The 18,856-nt window shown below is 39.3% G+C and overlaps 1 protein-coding gene across 1 annotated transcript in view; it reads right to left on the bottom strand.

Moving 5' to 3' along the window:
• Positions 1–18,630, bottom strand: part of NT5C2 (5'-nucleotidase, cytosolic II) — a 40,377-nt gene extending 21,747 nt beyond the window's left edge. Inside the window, exons 1-2 of the mRNA XM_054382108.1 lie at positions 18,530–18,630; positions 7,232–7,305 (exon numbers count right to left, since the gene is read on the bottom strand). Coding sequence (XP_054238083.1) covers positions 7,232–7,305; positions 18,530–18,630 — 175 coding nt within the window. The remainder of the gene's footprint in view (positions 1–7,231; positions 7,306–18,529) is intronic.
• Between the last annotated feature and the right edge of the window lie 226 nt (positions 18,631–18,856).

Below are 18,856 nucleotides of genomic sequence, written 5' to 3'. Positions count from 1 at the left end.
ACAGACTCTGAAGGAAACTTCAGTTTGTTTTAATAGTTGGCACAGCATTCCTTTATACTCAAATAATATTTTAAAGATGACTACACAGTCACCTGTTCTTTTATATTCTTATGGTTTCCCTGACACAAGAGAATCTTTTTTTTCTTTCTTTCTTTTTCTGTGCTTAACAATTCTTCACAATTTACCTCTCAGATACAGCCCACTGGGAGTCATAACCCCATATTGGAAATATCCCTGTATTTTATGGAAACAAACTACTGTGCCAAAATAGAGGCTTAGTTCCTCAATGAAGATTTCCAAACAGGGAAGAAGTAGTTGCCTGGGCTTCTGGTTCACACAAAATGTGCTAGCATCTAGAAATAAAAATAAAATTATTTAAAGGCATGGGAGCTATTTATACACTATCTAAGGCATTATTTAGGTATGTATCAGTGTCCAAATAGATGGAGTTTCTTATTTCTCTCCATATTCACTTAAGAGAGTGAGGCTCAAAAGTTAACATTTGTTTGACAGTGTGTACCTGGGCTTATATGTAGCACAGTTGCCCATGCTGACTACAAGCCACAAATGAGTTTTTCTGTAGTGTGCTAAAATACAGCATTCACAAAGCAATAGCAGATGTGGTCTCAGAGTTAAAAGCCTCTTGTACTCTCAGCTTTGGTTCCTCCTGCAGGGTAAGCTGTTCCTGTCATTGCAATGGTATTTGCAACTTCATAGTACTTCTGTTAGGGTATTAAGATTACTTGATAAGGAGGTCTATCAGAGTGAAAAATACTTTCATATTTCCATTCATGCGGCAACAACAAGAATTGACTATTGATATACTAAGAGCCTACTGACCCAGCTTGGTATTATTTTTGTGTTTTTAAGGGCAAGAAAACAGAAGAGAGCAGCCTTTGAAACTTTACTTACGCTGTGAAGATTTATTCTTTCAGCAGCTCCTGGCTAACGCTCTGATTTTTCAAGAATCCACAGACAGCAGATTAGCAGTTTGTCAGTCAGTGATTTACTGGGACAGAGCAAGCAACACATGCTTCCTCCACTCCTCATTCCCACAGCTCCAGACCTTGGTTTGTTCAGTGCACAGCTTTAAATGGTCAAATGTGGAAGAGCAGCAACACAATCACCACTTGAGCACTGCACTGGCATTCAAGAAAACCTCCAGCTCAAAACATACTAGGAACAACTGAGTGTTTCCACTGCCTTTAGTTTTAAAACACTAACAGCTAAACCAGCCTCTGAAATCTGCAAAATCTGCACTTGTTAAACTGGAAAAATGCAAATGTGAAAATGCAGACAGCAGATGTGCAACAGTGAAGACATCTCTCATTTTTTGCTAGGGTACTTCGAAGGCTATTGTTGTCACACCCACCAACTCCTTTCTTTATCCATCAGCCTGTTTCTGTATGACACAAAGAATTGTGCTCTCCAGACAACTGGAAAAGAAGGAAAACTGTTTAGTGTTTCCCCAAAAGATCCCCAAAACCTGTAGTCCTCACATCATGCTGAAACTAAAGACAAGCCTTTAACCTAAGCAGGAGAGCCTCATCAGAATAGTTGTACTAGAGTCCAGTACCAATAAACAGACAGTAACTATCTGAACAGAAGAACAAATATTTCTTTGTAGTTGCTTACATTGCAAGCTCAGGAGCTTTTTTTAAGTATTCAGTTAAATCTTTCATGTATAAAACTCTCATGTTTATGCTCTGTTTTTCATCTGTGCAATCCAGAAATACCTTATACAAGACACATTCATTAGTCCCATTTCTCCACTGTGGAAAGTGGAACACAGCAAACTAACACACCTCAGCTACAGTTACCACCTTTTCTCCCAGATCACACACACCAACCAGCCAGTCTTCACCTTCTGGTTGACTGGACCTTTTCCAGAGTCAACAGGTAAAGAAAAACATTTCAAAAATAAAATGTAGATGTGGAAAATCTCCTTCCCTTCCAAACAGCAAGGATGGCTTAGACACAAATGCCTACTTGAGGAAGGGGCAAAACCGGTTTATGCATATTGTACTTGGGAGTAAATTGGAAAAGACTAAAGCTGTCCTTCCTACATCTTTTTCCCTGTGATAAGGAGGGAAATGGTACAGTGGCAGTATAAGCAATTTTGCAACAAAATCTTAGCAGTGCACCAAATCTTGGCATTAAGTTGGCAGTTTCTAGGATACAAGCTATACTCCAATCAGATTATGTTGTATTAATCATATTTGCACACAATAAAGCCAGTACTTTTCAAGCCTCATTTCCCCTTCTTTTTTATTGAAACGGTTTCCAGCAGCCAACAATAATTTTATTATTGATTTCTGGAGAATGTGGAAGAAGCAGTGATTTAAGTACAGGAAAAGCACTCCAAACAAAGACATCCTGCCTATTGATACCACATCTTATTTACCTCGGAGAGAGAAGATAAAGCTTTCAACAGGGCCATAACTTTAGCAGAAGGAGAGTAGTCACAGAGGAATCTTTTCAAGCACAACTGAATTTGTAATTTTTACTCATTCCCTTTCTATCTGCCAGTGGCCCAGTATGAAATTACAGCCAGAGAACCCCACTGCTTTAGCCCTGCTCCTGTCAAGGGACCTCACTGTGCAACCTGTCCCATTTAAGATCTAGTAACGCCATAGGGCTCCTGCCTTACTCGGATCTAAACCTAATTACAAGGGTAGCACACACTGAGAAGGAAGCAGCCACAGAAAATGCTGTGTGAAGCCAAGCTCTCTGCTGCATTTCCAACAGGCCTTACCAACTCCTAGTATCAGATGAGTGTTGCAGTGAAGACTCTGTGCTACCATATCTTTTCTTATCTTTCTTCCTGCAGTTTGCAGTAAACACAAAACTGAGAAGGCTGTGAATCTTTCGGATTGTATGCCACATCTTCCATGACCAAAGCATGGGCAGTTTCGACAGTACCAGTAAAACAGAAAGGCAGACCAGAATTGTTACTGACTACTGGTTTTCTAGCCAGTCAGGATGAATAAACAGAGATGAATCATTTGGATAATAAAAGAAACTACTATTTAGCGAACAAAAATGCACTACAAAATGACCCTCAAACCTCTTGAAGTTAAGAATTTTAAAAGGAATTTAAAAAACCAATCAAAACCCAATTTCCTTTCTGCCCTGACAGTAAATGCAGCCTTGCATGGGTGTTTGCAGACCCTGCTTTAATGTTGTTACTTTCCAAGGAGCCAAGGGACCCTGAGGAATCGCCATGGGCCTCACTCCCCGGCTGACAGGCAGCAAGGTCAGCGGCAGGGAACGAAGGGCAGCTGGGGTGACGGCTGTGTAACATCACAGAAACTTGTCTTAACCTCCACTAACAGCGAGGGCTGAAATAGCTGATGACTCTTGCTTGCATCAAGCCCTTCAAGATTTTAAGCAGCAACTATTTTTGCACAGAAACCACAGTCAAACCTTGCTGTTCTTCCCGCTCTTTCGCCTTTCCTCCCAGTAACACCTAACTTAAAAGAAACATTCTTCAATGTACTAAATGTGATTCACTAACACAAGCAAACCAAACTAAAGAGGAAGGGAACAGTCAGATTAATATACAACACGGATTTCTGAGCCTCTAATATTGGTGTATCCAGAACATAAACCTAGGGAGACTGGGAGTTTCCATACATGAAGGAGATCTTATTCACCCCATGAGGATTCAACAGCAATCCTTAACAGAAAAACAAGCAATCTAAAACCTGTGAGAGTTACTTTTATTTTTATTTTATTTTATTTTATTTTGAGCTCCCCGCAGTCAAATTATTTCTAGCTGTAATTACAGTGGCTACAAAATCAGCAATTTAATGCCCATAATTTCTCAGAAGGCTAAAACCTTCAGGCTCTTTCATTCAAGACTTTGCCCAATCCACCCCTTAACAGTATTTCTCAACCCTATGCAAGGAAAGATGCAAACACAATGAGAGAACATAGAAGTTATTAAGAAGAACCTACAATTTAGCCTAATTTTGACTTGAAAGCAAGCAAAATCACTGTGGCAATGCTATATGAGACAGTCTTGATTTTTTTTTAATTCCAAGAGGTCCTTTGATTTAATAAGGCTAAGAAATATTGCCCTATAAAACAACACGTGAAATCATATTTTATGTGTAATGTAACACGATGAAACTCAAACTGCTGCCAGTTAGCAAGCTGACATTCTCAGTTATGCTAGCAGCAGCTCTCATCACTGCAGCATGTTTAGTAGCTGTTACAACATACTTCAAAATGCAACTGCCACGTCCCTACCAAAATTAAGACTATTCTAAACAGGAAAAAAAAAAGTGTTATTGTAAGTAGGTTTGTGTCCTTAAACTCACAAAGTAAAACAACAAAACTGTCCTAAACTTCTGAAGTTCAATGTTAGGTGACTCTGACTTCTCTGGTACTTGACAATTTCCTAAGCAAGACTTCTGGTACTATCAGTGGTCACTACTTTGGCAAAACAAAAGAGAGGAGTGTCAGTGTGATGATTTTTTTTTCACTGACACCACAGCCTCCTCTTCACCAGATAGGTAACTCAAGGTGCTCCAAAACAATCCTTCTTCTTCTGAAATGTCAAAGTCCATGACTGCCAGTTATGGGATGAATGCCATCACTTTATTTCTGATGTGGAAGGCTATGACAGAGAATGGGGAAAGCAAGGGACGTATAGTTTTTGGCAGGGTCAAAGGCTCTGACTGCCTTCAGTCACTGCATATAAAGACTGTGTTTGGGATATTTTTAAACAACTTAATAGAAAAGTGGCTTGGCTAGATCTGAAAGTACAAATGCAGAAAACGGTTTGAAGAGCTGATGGCACTGGAGATGCTTCTGTTCTTCCTTGGTCTATTTACATGGCTTGAACGGTGTCCAAAAGGCTTCTGCTCAGCATTCACCATCTGGCATGCAGATACCATTTCCAGATGTAAATTACAGATAAACTAGTTTTTTTTTTTTCTTTTTTTTTTTAAATCTAGAATGCAGCAAGTCCATGTGAAAGAGCATACAAGGGATAACACAAGGTGCTTGGGTAGAAAACATGACAAGGTCTAATGAATGCACTACAAACATACTAACATAATACTGCACTTGGCCCACTTCTTAAATAATTTCAAATTCATTAATTATAATTATAATCATGTTCTTACTCTTCCCTCTTTAAATCTTCTGCAATGCATATGTATTTTTTTTCTTGTGTGCAGCAGTTATATACAACACACAGGGAGAAGAAAGGATAACTCTAAGACATAAGAAGACAAACAGGTACTTTTGTATGTTAATTTCCCAGGCAAGTGAAAAAAAGGGAAATAGCACTTATCAGGCATAATGCTTTTCACCTGCAAAAGGCTTTACAACCTAATTACATTCTCACAACTCCCTGTAAAATGATCTGCAACTATTATCTCTGTTGTACCGATGAAAAAGTCATAGGACTGCAGCTTATCCCAGTGTGGTCCAGATTTCCAGTTTTGTACTTGGACCACATTCCATTTCTCTTTCTGCACCATACTCTATCACTCAATTGCCCTGAATCCACCAACTTTGCCTGCTTAACTGTAGCATTGTGATATTTCAGCTTTGGAAAGTCCAGATTTCCATGTCCATGGGTACTGTTCCAGGACACCTGAGAGAGTCACATTTTCTCTTCTCATCAAACTAAGCCTCATTTTGTGGATAACAACACATTTGCTCTGTGTTTACAGGAATATGCAACACTTAAGTAAAATGAACAGTCAGAGAAGTGAAGACAGTGCTGAAGCTCTCCTTCTGTCAGGATGAAAGTTAGCAACACACTTCATGATCCAGGCCAGTCCCACTGGGATCACCCCAGTCCTTGGGAAAGGCTGCCAGTTTGCCAAAAGCACAGAAGTACTTTTTTCCATTACAGAAGTGAAACCTTGCTTGTTGTTTGGGGTTTTTTTTGCCAAGCATTTGTTGTCAAACAACTGTTTTGTGTTCCTTAAAGGCACTGCTACAAGGCTGCCACAGCCAGGACTGAAAGCACACGCCTGTAGTCAGACACAGCAGGACTTAAAAAGTGGCAGGAACTTTAAACAGATGTATAAATAAGGTGCTGAACAACCAAACCTTTTATAGAACTACTGCCTCATGGACAACTGCTTAAAAGAACAAAGGCAAGTGATCTAAATATAAACTGCAATTACCTGCCACAGTCTCCAAAACTGCTCCTTGCAGCATTGTGTTGAACCACAAGCACACAGAAACCTTCCTGCCCTTTGCTTAACCACAGACCCTGGCTCTGTGACTCTCACACTGTCCCTATCCACATTACTCATCTCACATTCCTCCTCAGTAGATGGAGTAACTAGATGACCACAGCTGACATACTGCATTAACCTATTATTAGGTGACCCTGACACTCTACCTCACATTTTCTCAGTTTGTATTCACAACCACTCTAAACCGAAATATCAAGGGTGATAGGAACATTTTATCCACAACCTTGGAAGTGGCAATGAAAAAGAAGGCAGAATTGTATGTGACATCCTCAGTTGCAGCCTGTCTAATACTCAGACCCAGGAAAGTAGAGTGGGTTTTTTATCTTCCTTTTTTAAAACACCTAACTTCATGCAAGTCTGATTATGAAGAAAATGGTAACCTTACCCCCTTTCATCAAAAGCCTCAGAGAACTTGCCTGTCAAGTATCTGGAAGATGGAGAATTCACTCAATAGTATGAAACTCAATAGTCTTGTGCAACCTCCTAAAGCCTACCTGCCACGAAGGATGGGCAATGTGGCAATGCTTCCTAAATTAACTTCTTCAGCTGACAGAAGACACTCTCCCCCTGCACTGCCTCTTCTCAGAATGAGTCACTGATGTGGTCAACCAAGGAATGGGAAAGAGGAAAATGTACTAAAAAACTGACCCTCCCAGGACAACATGCTGGATAAAGGTGTAGCTCACCATATGCACCAAGGATAAACGAAATCACTTCATTACTCAAAGCCAAGCTTGCACTGAGGGCAATATCAAAATGTAATGAAATCCAAAGAAGCAAGTCATCTTATTAAGCTTTGGTTTCCTTGACACCCATAATCACTTGCAAGTTACAAATTGAAGAGAAACATCTAAAATGAAAGTGCAATGAATAGTAAATGGCATATTTGCTGAGAGAAGCAGCACGTGCTAAATGGAGTAGTCCAACCAGGAACTGGGTTTTGTTCAACGAGACGCAATATTCCAAACTAAGTCAAAGACAAATAAAATCAAGCAGATACTCACCAGCAAGTGTGTAATCCATATCAAAACCAAAGCACTTTATCTTTTCCATGGCTAAACTTCTGTTTACAAAGACCCTGTAAAGAGAGAAGAAATCGAGCCTTAGGTACAAGCATTTTAAAAAGAATCATGGTTTAGAATAAACATTCTGCCAGCTGTCAGATGTCTCTGTCTCTCTTAGGTCAAAATTAGAAAATATACCTGAAAATGGAGGCATGTTTAATTTTTTGCTGTGAGTTCTCCTGAAGCAAAGCCATGACTTTGCAGGGTTATTCTAATTATTGGTGTGCTGTCTAAAGACATACACGCATGCATGCACACACACGGCTTTGCATGTGACCTGCAAAAATTCCTAAGAATAGAAGTGCAAAAACTCCTGAAGCAGAATTCAGAGCCCAAGTGAGAGGAAACTGGGAGCAGAAGATGGGAAGTAACACAATTTGCTTGATTGAAACAAATTATTACAAAGTGATAACAAGGAAAGGGAAAAAAGTAACATGTCTGTGAATAAACTTGCAACATTTAAGCCCTCTTTGGAACTGTATCTGGAAATTCAAAACAAATCTAAACAGATATATTTCTACATTGACACCCACAGCATTAAAAACATTTAATGAATGTCTGAAAAACAGCAACTGAGACAAATTTTAATCCACAAGCATATGCTATTTCTATTGAGAAAATCTTTTTATTTAGAACTCCTCTGCAACTCCTCAACAAAACTGCTGTTTTTTAAATTCCACTCTTACTCTTAATGATTGCTGCAATGGCAATCTAAGCTGAACATTTTCAGGCCCTTTCTGATGACATTTTAATACACCATATTCAATTTTGTTCATGTAAATAGCACGGTAAAGAAATAGGTCAGAGAATACAACGAAAGCTTTTCTTGCTTCCTGTTCCAACTACTACAGTAACTAAGCTGCTTATGTTTCCTCAGAACTTCAAACCATATAGCAGATCTGTAATTCAGCAGGACTTCTCTCCACTGTCTGTTTTATCTGAACTTTAACAACAAGAGTCAGAACTTGGCTGAGGGATGGAAGCTGAGCTTCTCAACACTCATCTCAGACTGAAATCCCACATACTGCTCGAGCTGTGATGCCAATGCAAAATTCTCCTGTATGAGAAATGTCCCAGAGCCTTCATCTATACTCAGATTTCAGTATGTGAAAAATTTCCAAATATTTAATACATGCATTGCCCTCAGCAGAGTAATTATCCTCTTAAAAACTGAACTCGGCAGCGGTGCTGTGCAGGAGCAGCACAGGGACTGCAGCACAGCAACGGAGACAGCAAGTGCAAAACCAAGCACCCGCACGTTTGAAAAGCTGAAAGAAACCACTGGGAGATTCTCCTCCACACACGTTCTGGGCAGGTGGCTGGCAGAATGTGCTCATTTGACTGCCTGTGTCAATCTGCCACCGCTCAAATTGTAACAGCAAACTGCTAACATCAAACCATCAGACTTCTATGCAAGTGGTCTTACCTCATCTCTCACCGATGTGTTCCTAGTTTAGTTCGCAGCAGCCTGATTCATCTACTTGCCTGAATCACATTACACAATCCCTTTAACGCTTCCCTAGTGCCACTGCAGTTTTGCTTGGATCTGATTTGACTTCAGAAGATCACTATGCCTGAACCAAGCCTTAAAGTACTGTATATCTTCTTGGACAGTGTTGAGGAGAACACATCTGTGGCTAATTTAACCAGTCACTGGATATCGTTGTTGTTCCACACAAATCCACTTGGAATACAGTTTCTCTGGCAATAGTATACTTTCCCCCTAACCTTGCACACTCTCTCTGGGAGTCACAGTTTCCTGGCAAAGTGCCTGCCTTTGACAATAGGGCTTGTCACTAAGGGGCCTCAGAGGGTATAGATGATGGTCTTTTCTGATAGATTTATGTATTACCTAAACAAGACAAAGTGATGGGGAAAAAAAAAACAAACAACAAACAAACTGGAAACTGATACAGAAATGCCTTTTGGAAATATGAGATGGGATTGTAAATCACTGTATTTCATTCCTCACTGTATTTCACTCCTGAAATAGCTGACTTTTGAGTAGGTGGAGTAAATATTAGATTCTGCAGTTTGAATCCATGTTTGTCTTTTAACATGGAGATAGCTGTGATTTACAAGAGGCCAACGTGAAATGCTGCTACTAAACAGTCTCATACTTTGTATAATGAAGATGATTATGTTCTGCTGCTGGTGGTGCCAAGAAACATTATTTATTAGCTAACTGAAGCACAAAATTTCTGACCTTATGTTCGTGCAATTTCTTTCTGAAGTGGAGCATTTAGGAAGGAATAACACACCTCTGGGAGAACCTAGCAACACTTTCTGTCCAACCTGCACAGTCCAATTTTGTCCTTGCTTTTAAGCTTAGTCCTCAGAGCACAGTTTTACATTCTTCTTAACACAACAGGAATAGGAAGGGAAATCTAAAGAACTGCAACATTTGGGAACAGTTTCTCACATGAGGAAAAAAAAATAAGCAGGAAGACAGAGCTGAATGCGCTTATAAAAAGGGTAATATGACAGTGTCTGTGAGAAACAAAAACAAGGGAGCTGTGACCCAAGAGATGCCTTCCACAGTCCAGCCTGCCTAAGCTTAGATGGTGATGACACCAAATTGATCAAAACCCATGAAGAGATCTCTAAGCCTCTGACATTTTTTCATACTGGCTTTCAGAGTATATACAAACTGAACCCCAAGGCGGAAAAAAAAAAACCCAAACTTGTACACATTAATACTGGTAAAGTTTACTAAAGGTGATGACATGAACAACATCTACTAGCATATTTTGGTTCAAAATAAATTTTATGGCTAAAATATGAAAATAACTGCACCAGCCCCCTCCTACTAACAAGCTGGTGAAGATCTCTTTCCATCAACCTGTGAACACTGCCTATGACCTAGAAACTGTACATGGCAGGGTCTAATCATGCCCCAACAGTGCACAGGACCTGACAGATTTCAAGGAATCCTACTGACTTAAGTGGTAATTACTTCACCCACCAGTGCTGGGGTGAAACAGAGCAAATACAAAAAAAAAAGCTGAAGAAGGCTATTACACAACATGTTCAGGACAGGAAATGAGAACACTTTAATCAGTCTAAGCTTAAATATGCCTTGGCAGATTAAATGGCAGACTCAACTGTGGCCAAAAAAAAAAAAAATAAAAAACTGAACCAATTTAACTTCTCCTGTGTCTTGTGAAGGCCCAGCCAGATATTGGGTTATTGCACTCGGGACCTCAACTTTAAATCCTGATAAAAGATGTCCCCTGTTTACAGTGCCCCTCTAGACACAAGGGGCTAGGTAGAAATGCTTACAAATATTTACTCTGAGCAGCTAAAATCAGGGGGGTTACTGACAGCAGTAAATATTTGCAGCATGCTAGAAACCAAAGATAAAAATTGAAAATAAATTACCATGACACTTTCTGGGAACAGCCAGGAGCTTCTCACAAGATTCAGAACAGACTTAGCCTGTTTCAAAGCTGCACTTAGATCCTAATCAAAAGTATGCCCAGCCTGATTTCAAGAATAGCAGTCAAATGTGTCTGTTGGCTACAAAAATGTGGCATCTCCACAACAGACATGGTATATAGAAATGACAAAAGTTGATTTTAATGACCAAGGCAAAACTAACACTAAGACTTTAAGAAGTCCAACCACCTGAGAGAAAAAAATCCTCTGGTCTCAAAAGGAAAGGATGAAATGAAAAGTTTATTACAATTCATCCAGATAAACAAAATTCAAAAAAGCTTCCAGATTACAAACAGCTGAGATAAAGTCAGAGGAAAATTAAAATAACCCAATTTTTAGGCAAGTAAATTTTATTCTAGAATAATTTTTCCACTTGTCAGAATCAGAAGAAATCGCATCTTCCTGATTTTGTATTTTTCCCATTCAGAATACAATACTTTTTAACTAGGAGCACTGGATTTAAAAAAACTAAGCTGAATAAAAATGCAAGAGCAGTAGGCAATAAGACAAATCAAACTGCAGGCACAGCATGAGAACATGCTCTCTGTTCCCTGTAGGACAGGCAGAGATGCATACTACCTAAACCAAACTCTCCAGCTCCACACTTGTCTGCAACCAGAGCATCTCCTTAAACAGGACATTGCCTATCTCTTGCCTTCATCTTTGCTTCCTGATGAGAAAAACAAGCTTTATATTTCTGTTTTGAGGAACACCCCTGTGAACACTCTGCAGTTTTGCACTCCCTGTGCAGTGTAGCTGGAATGGTCCAAGATGTTGGTGCTTGTGGAGAAGCTGGCTGAGGGACCATATCCAGCCCCAGCAGCTTCCTGAGCCGGCATATGACACAGCTGGGAGTGGGGAAGCAGCAGCTTGGCCTTGAAATGGCTTTGCCAGGCACAGGTCCATACCTTTTGAAAAGTGGACTTGAAGAGCTGTTTATAGGAAAGCATGAAGCACATTTCTTCCCTAATGAACTCTGCCTCAAAGATTAAACCTTGCAGCTTGGCCACAGCAGAAGGCTCTCAATGGTGACAGTATTTACTTTCTTTTTGAGCTCCACGAATTGTGCTGGATAAGAGAAAAATGTGTGGTACTGCAAGGAAGAAGGAACTGCTGAGCATGCACAAAGTCAGTCACAGAGCCCTGATATCCTCATCACTGCAGTTTACAGTCCTTTATATTTTTACAAGAGAACTGATCTTGGTTTTGTTACTGTTCTTGTCAATCAGTTCCGAGGCAGGAACCTAAATCCCAACTCTTCTCAAGTAACACAGGAGAGGAGCAAATGCAGAGGGAGAGAAATGCTTCTGTTTGAGTTGTGCAAAATCTCAAGAGCATTCTGTGCCCTGAATGAAATCTGCATGTAAAATATTCTTGTAATATGCCTGACAAAACAAACAAAACACACAGAATTATACAACTAGGGAGGAAATTGGCACATGGCTCACAACTCCTCATAGCGAGAAGATGAAAATGAACAACATGAGGTGAGGTTTGTGCAACAGCACTTTTATAATGATTTTCCAAATGCATCTGAAAATACCTTGAAGCAAGAGGCATTTTTTGTCAGGAGAGTATGTTTAATTGGAAATCAAATAAATACGAAGAAATCTGCAACACTGCTGAGTAGAACAACAAATACAGTGGGAGCTGGCTGAGCATGACCTACACATGTTTAAAAAAGACTGGTGGATAGCTGGGCCCAAGCCAGCCACAAAACAGAGACTAGCTAACCAGAAGGCTCAGATTCTTGCTTCCTTAAAATTTAGGCACTTTGGTTAATCTTCACTTTATGGGCAACTTCCATAATAACAAGCTAGAAGAGTTAAAAAGAAATAAGAAGGAACTAAATGGATGAGCTTTGAATAGCCTCCCATGTCCAAGTTCCTCATGGCACTTTAAAATAGGCTAATAAAGAAAAAAAAACTCCCCCTTATGACAACTGGCTGTTCTCAGTATTACTAGCTAGCCCCCAGATGTTGTGTGCTTGTGGAAGATGTCTCACTATATGACATTATAGTTCTGGCTAGAGATAACTTCCACCAACAGCAGTGGACTCCAATGAATCCCTCACTGACCTTACTGATCTGGCACAAGTCATGTGAGCAGCCGTAAGAAGATACTAACACAGATCAAACTGTCTTGTCTTTGGGTGCTGGATGCTTTTGTATCTGTCTTAGAGGAGAGAATAAACTGCTTTAAACTACTAAAACAAATGTAGTCATTCTTTTGCCTGTTTAAGCAAGTAATGACCATTCCATAATTTACTATTTATCACATTACTTTGGTCTTTTCTTTTTACAGTGTTAAATTTTCAGAGTTCCATTTTATTCTGACAGGTCAGGATGTTTGTAATCACATTGACAGACGTTGTTTGGGCTCAAGATTACTTTAGACCAATGAAACAGTATTGAATAAGAAAGACAGAAGGGCATCAAAATTTCACGGCCCCTTCTAGTAACATTTCCAACATAGTGCCTTGCAATTTCACAAGACTAACTACCCTTGCACAATTACAGTGACATAAAACTGGAAAATCAGGTTATGACTGGAACTTAAAAGTTTGATGAAGCTGTATCCAGAAATACAACTATGAGCGCTTCCCTCTGAAATTAAGCAGGAATCAGATGGAAGGAGATAGCCTTGGCCACTTCTGTTTCCATTGTTTGGGTTTTCTTCCCAGGCAACAGCAAAGTGCCAAGAAGTTCACATATGGATTCCATCCCAAAATAACACTTGTCTGCACTGTGAAACCATTAAGGCTAGGGATCATGGGACATTTTCAGTGTAATTTCTTTATTATTAATTTGGCAAGTGTTCTGCTTTCTCATAAGCTCACTCATTCTGCTGCCTTAACACTCCCTCTCCCTTCTCTAATGTCTGAAGTACTAAAGCAAAATAATTGGAGAGCCACATGCTGCCCTCCACTACACACACACCACCACCACCACAGGAGTCCAAAGATGAGGACAGACCACAAGCAGCAGTGCCTACAGAGCTACCTCATTTACAGTTTCCTGAAAGTACCACACATCACCTATCTGAAAATGGATGATGAAAAGAGCATTTTCATACGGCAAAAGATTTCTGTCTTATTTGCCACCTCAATGAACTAAGCATTTTTAAGAGACTTTATATATTGCTACCCAAACAGATGAACAGTTTCAAGCCTCACAGCCTAGTTTATATAACATTTCCACCTACTTGCAATCATGAGATGATCTGGTATCAATAAAGTGAAGAAACAAGATCAGCAGTGAGTAGCCTTGAGTTTGCAAGTTCAAACAAACTGAAATACATCCTTAACTCTAAAGATCGAAACAACCAATTGGTAATCCTTTTCTTTGTCACTGTTGATGTATACACTGTTTTTTTAAATCCAAGATGCCAGTGTATATTAACAGCTTACATCACCTAACTCCTGTTACCACCATAAGATGTTCTAAAAGCAAACTGAAGCACAAAACAACGAAGCAATTTATTCAGTATTTTATGAGCAGTCAGCAGAAGAATTAAGATTAGGAATCACACCACATCCCTTGTGCTAGTCGGTAAACAACAGAGCAAGAAACCCAAACTAAAACAACAGAAACCCCACGTTCAGGATGAGCAATCTCAAATTACTATGATGCAAAATAGCAAAACATCCCAAAGTCTGTTTAACAAAAGTGCCATCTCAGCCTTGCTGCCCTGTTAAACCAAATCCACAGAAGAAAAGCAAATGCAAATACCTGTTTCCTGGATCTTGGTAACTGTCAGTAACAAGAGTGGATGGAACACCAACTTTTTCCATTATTTGCTTTAACTAGATGTGGTTGCTATTTAAACCCTAAAGAGCTATGTGAGATAATCCAGAGGGTGCCTAGAAGTGAACACTCCAAGTTAAAAAATAGACACTAGGGCAATTTGGTGGCTCAGAGTCAACCTAGTTCTTGCCTAATTACAATCACATTAAATGACAGTACTCCTCCAGAACAAATGACCTCGTGATTATCCTCTACCCGGAAAAGTCAACAAGTAGTGCATGAGGGAGGTGGCCTCATAACCACACACACTGAGGAAAAGCCACCTAACAGCTACACATCCATTTTATTTCTGAATTGAAATGTATGGTGCCAATAGCACAGTGATGCAGTATCCTCTTACCAGTGACCTCTGCTAGAGAATGAATAACATCTAGCTTGTATATTAATTTGTCTTTAGACCTCACCTCCAACAGGCGCCAGCAATGTTGTGTAATGCGGTTTAGAGCTGATAGTAATGCTAGCTAACTGAAAGTCTTAGTTAAAGTCATCAGAAACACCCTAAATAAATAACCCCACCACTTCTCCCCTGCAGATTTTTCTGCTTCTTGATGTTGCTTTTATGGCCCTTGAACTCTACAGCACAGCGCAGGTGTTTATATTCACAAGCTTTGCATACTTCAGCAATAACCTCAATCCTCTAATTTCTTAAGCAGCCATACAAACTGATCCAAACATCAAGCAGAAGTTTTGGGAGGAAAACAGCTATAAATATTTGATTTTGAGCATTCTTGCCCACGGCATTCAGACATGATTATGATACAGTCATCACACATTGAGTCAGTATGCATTACACCAGTTAAACCAGTCTCGGCTGGGATTTCTGCCAACAATATTATACACTGAACATCCACCCATCAAGAATGATACAATAAGAAGTGCAACACCTGCAAAGACACATTTCTAGTATAAATGACCACAGTAGAATACTATTATTACAGTGGCATATTGAGATATCTTTTTAATAAAGATTTCTTTCACATTTTCATGCCCAAGAGAACATTACAATTCAAGCATATTACATCTGAGATAGTCCATGAGAACCAGAAAGTCAAATCAAGTTGTCTTAAGTGTCTCCATTGCTATTTAAGTAAGCATGAAGTAAACAAACAGTGAAACAAGTTTTTAAAATTTCACACTTCAGAAAACCAAGCATAACTGGCAGCATTTAGACAATCACAATAAATGACTTTGAGCCCAGCTGGGCTTCCAACATTGGTATCAAGCTAGTCCCAGTTATTCTCGTCTCTAAATGGGGCCCAGCTGCCAAGCTCTTTCATCCTTCCAGACTGAGCCCATAAATTCACTGGAACAAGCTTTAAGGTAAATAAATCTAATAGTTTTAAATTCAATGTTCTCTTTTTTTTCCCCTGTTTCTAAGTCACTTCAGATTCATGTTTCAATGTTGTTTTTTTTTTCTTTAGCTGCTGGAGTAAGAAGAAAAAGAGACAGGAAAAAAGAGACAGATTGAAAGACAACAAAAAAAAAAAAGGAGGAAGAAAAAGCAAGAGAAATAAAAAAATGTTGACAATGAATGCCTTGTATTCTGTACTTCTTTTATTCATAAAATTGACAATGCTTCAGCAATCTCCAAAAGCCAGAGCATTACTTTCTGAAACAAATTTACACCCCATAACTGATGTGACCACCACAAATCTGAGCAATTAGTAAACCACTTAAAAATATCAGATAAAAAAACAAGAGGAAATAACTTCAATGCTACTCTATCATGGTAAGTCTGCACTTATCTTTTAAGTAGCATTACATTGTTAACATGAAGATCACAAAAAATACCAGAAATAGAAATCTGACAACACCGCCTCTGGAATGAGGTTGTTTCAGATTCTTACAATACTGGATTATCAAAATAACTCCCATGAAACTGGTACACCAAAGCCATTAATAGCACAGATTTATACTACAGTCTTGGCATCAGGTTCTCTCATTCTCTCCTGTTACCGCCCTCTCCCTCATTCTTCCGCTCTTTAAAAGAAGATAGTAACTTCAAAACAAAAATGTGCCTTCCCTTAATGTATTGCCAATGTTGTGCTTTCCATGGAAAGCTGAAGTGCTTAGCAACATTTCTGCTCAATATATTTTGGGGAAGACATTTCTAGATGCTAAAAAGGGGTACATAAACTGCATCACAGACTAATTTTGGACCACTAGGTCCTAGTGACAAACCTTCCTTTATGAGTTCACTCTCATCTTCCATAAGGAAATTCTTTCTCAAAGTAAATATTTCTTATATGATTTAAGGGTAAATATGATGAAGACTTCAGTGTGTGAGGTTTAAGGACAAGTACTGCTTCCTTTGGATCTTGTAGAACACTTAGCAGGCTTGTTAGCACCTAACCATAACAAATGCAGAGGAAATATTTAGAAAAAAAATATACCTTATTCTGACTTAATATCCATCAGGCTAAATCAGGAGTAGCACAACTGAAGTCATAGATAAAACTATGACACAAAGTTAAATCTGTCAATGACTTCAGTAATGTGAAGATTTTTTGCCAAGGAATAATATAAAATCTTTCTCTTTTTACATGCTATATATAGTTACATTCATTAGATGCTTCCCTATCGGACAAACCAGCTGACACAGAGAGACTCCAATAATGCCACCACTTAAGATGTGTGCCCAGATATGTTCAATGGAAATTGGAAAGCTTCAGAAAGGCCTCACAGGATCCATTACTTAGCCTTAGACACTGCAACTTGCACAACCTGGCCTATTACATGATACTAAGGTGTTTTTCTCTAACTAGATTCTATTTGGAGAATCAAAAGATATCTAACACTTCCAAAACACTTCCTCAGAAACACCACTGTATATGAATCACAAATGCAATGGCATTTAAGCATGAGGTTGGGAAATCTGACTTCTTTTTCTGCTTCTACATTAGCCATACACCTCCCTAACATGTGCTGAATATACTCTGATCATTACACTGCATGGCTTCTCAAATTAAACAAGCTGAACATTCAAGATACACCTCCCACAAACAGAATACTGACAATTACTCGATGCTGTTGTTTTTAACTCTGTAATGACCCAGACATCTGATAAGGATACAGATTGCATCCATCTTTTATACTCTACGCCTGGAAGCTTAGGAGCCGTGGGCTAAATTCTTGGCTCAAACAAACCTCCAAAGTGATCTTGTGAAAACAATCTGGTATCTGTACTTTGATTTCCCAAACTATAAAACAAGAGTGATAACATTTGGTTTATTCTGTACTCTAACTTGTTTATTTAGATTGTAATTGTTTTACAGCACAGATGGGTTTAGGCATACCTGCAACAGAAAATCAGGCTGAGATCTTACCCAGTGCTTCTGCATGCTCCTAGGGTGCACACTATTAGTCATACCAGATACAATTCTCAAACACTGAATTTCTGATCCCATTTGATTTCCCCCTTATTTGTTTGTGCCTTCACTGCCTAAGGCTAGGCTGTCTAAGTGTGCATTGTAATCATTACTGTAACACTTTTTCCCCTGAGCATTTCTTGACTTTACAGCTTCTATCCCCAAATCTTTCAAGTACATTATGAAAGCATACCCTCACTCACTGTAGTACACGTGCCTCAACTTTACTGTTTTCAAATTCCCACATGCCAACACTGTGTTAGATCATCTAAGACCCCTTCACAGGATCACAGGATGTTATGGGTTGGAAGGGACCTCTGAAGATCATCAAGTCCAACCCCCCTGCCAGAGCAGGACCATAGAATCTAGCACAGGTCACACAGGAACAGATGGGTCCTGAAAGTCTCCAGAGAAGGAGACTCCACAAGCCCTCTGGGGAACTTTCTATTAACACTTCTGCAAGAAAGTGAAAACAACTTTTCTCTTTTATCAAAAAGAAAAACAAACAAAACCAACCAACGAAATAAATAAAACAAACCCAAAACAGCCAAGAAAATGGGGTTTATGCTTAGTGTATTTCCCTCTGTCTTAGCACCTTGTTTTTGTGGTTAACACGAACGACTTACCGGTGATAGGCTTCCCGACGGTATTTTTTCAGAGCGTGCCCATCCATGTTTGCAGGGAGATCTGCTGCATTCTGAAGTCGGTCACTCCATGAGGTTGTCATCCTCAAATGCTTATTTATTTCTGAAAGAGGCAGAAGAGAAAAGCTTGCTTAAGCTCAAGGTTTGTTTCACCAGAAAGTTGTCTGTTTCCTGGTAAGAAGAGATGCAATGCCACTCAGGAAGTCTTGCAAAGTACCAAGCGGAATGATCTGAGTTTGCAGGTCAAGAAAGGTGCCTTTCTCTGAAGTGTTTGCTGAGATAAGGTGTTAAAACAGAGAGCTGGAAAGG

The sequence above is a fragment of the Indicator indicator genome, chromosome 7, assembly GCF_027791375.1.
Source record: "Indicator indicator isolate 239-I01 chromosome 7, UM_Iind_1.1, whole genome shotgun sequence".
In the NCBI taxonomy this organism is placed as follows: domain Eukaryota; kingdom Metazoa; phylum Chordata; class Aves; order Piciformes; family Indicatoridae; genus Indicator; species Indicator indicator.
The sequence above is the reverse complement of the archived record's forward strand: the minus strand, read 5'-3'. Positions and strand labels throughout refer to the sequence as shown.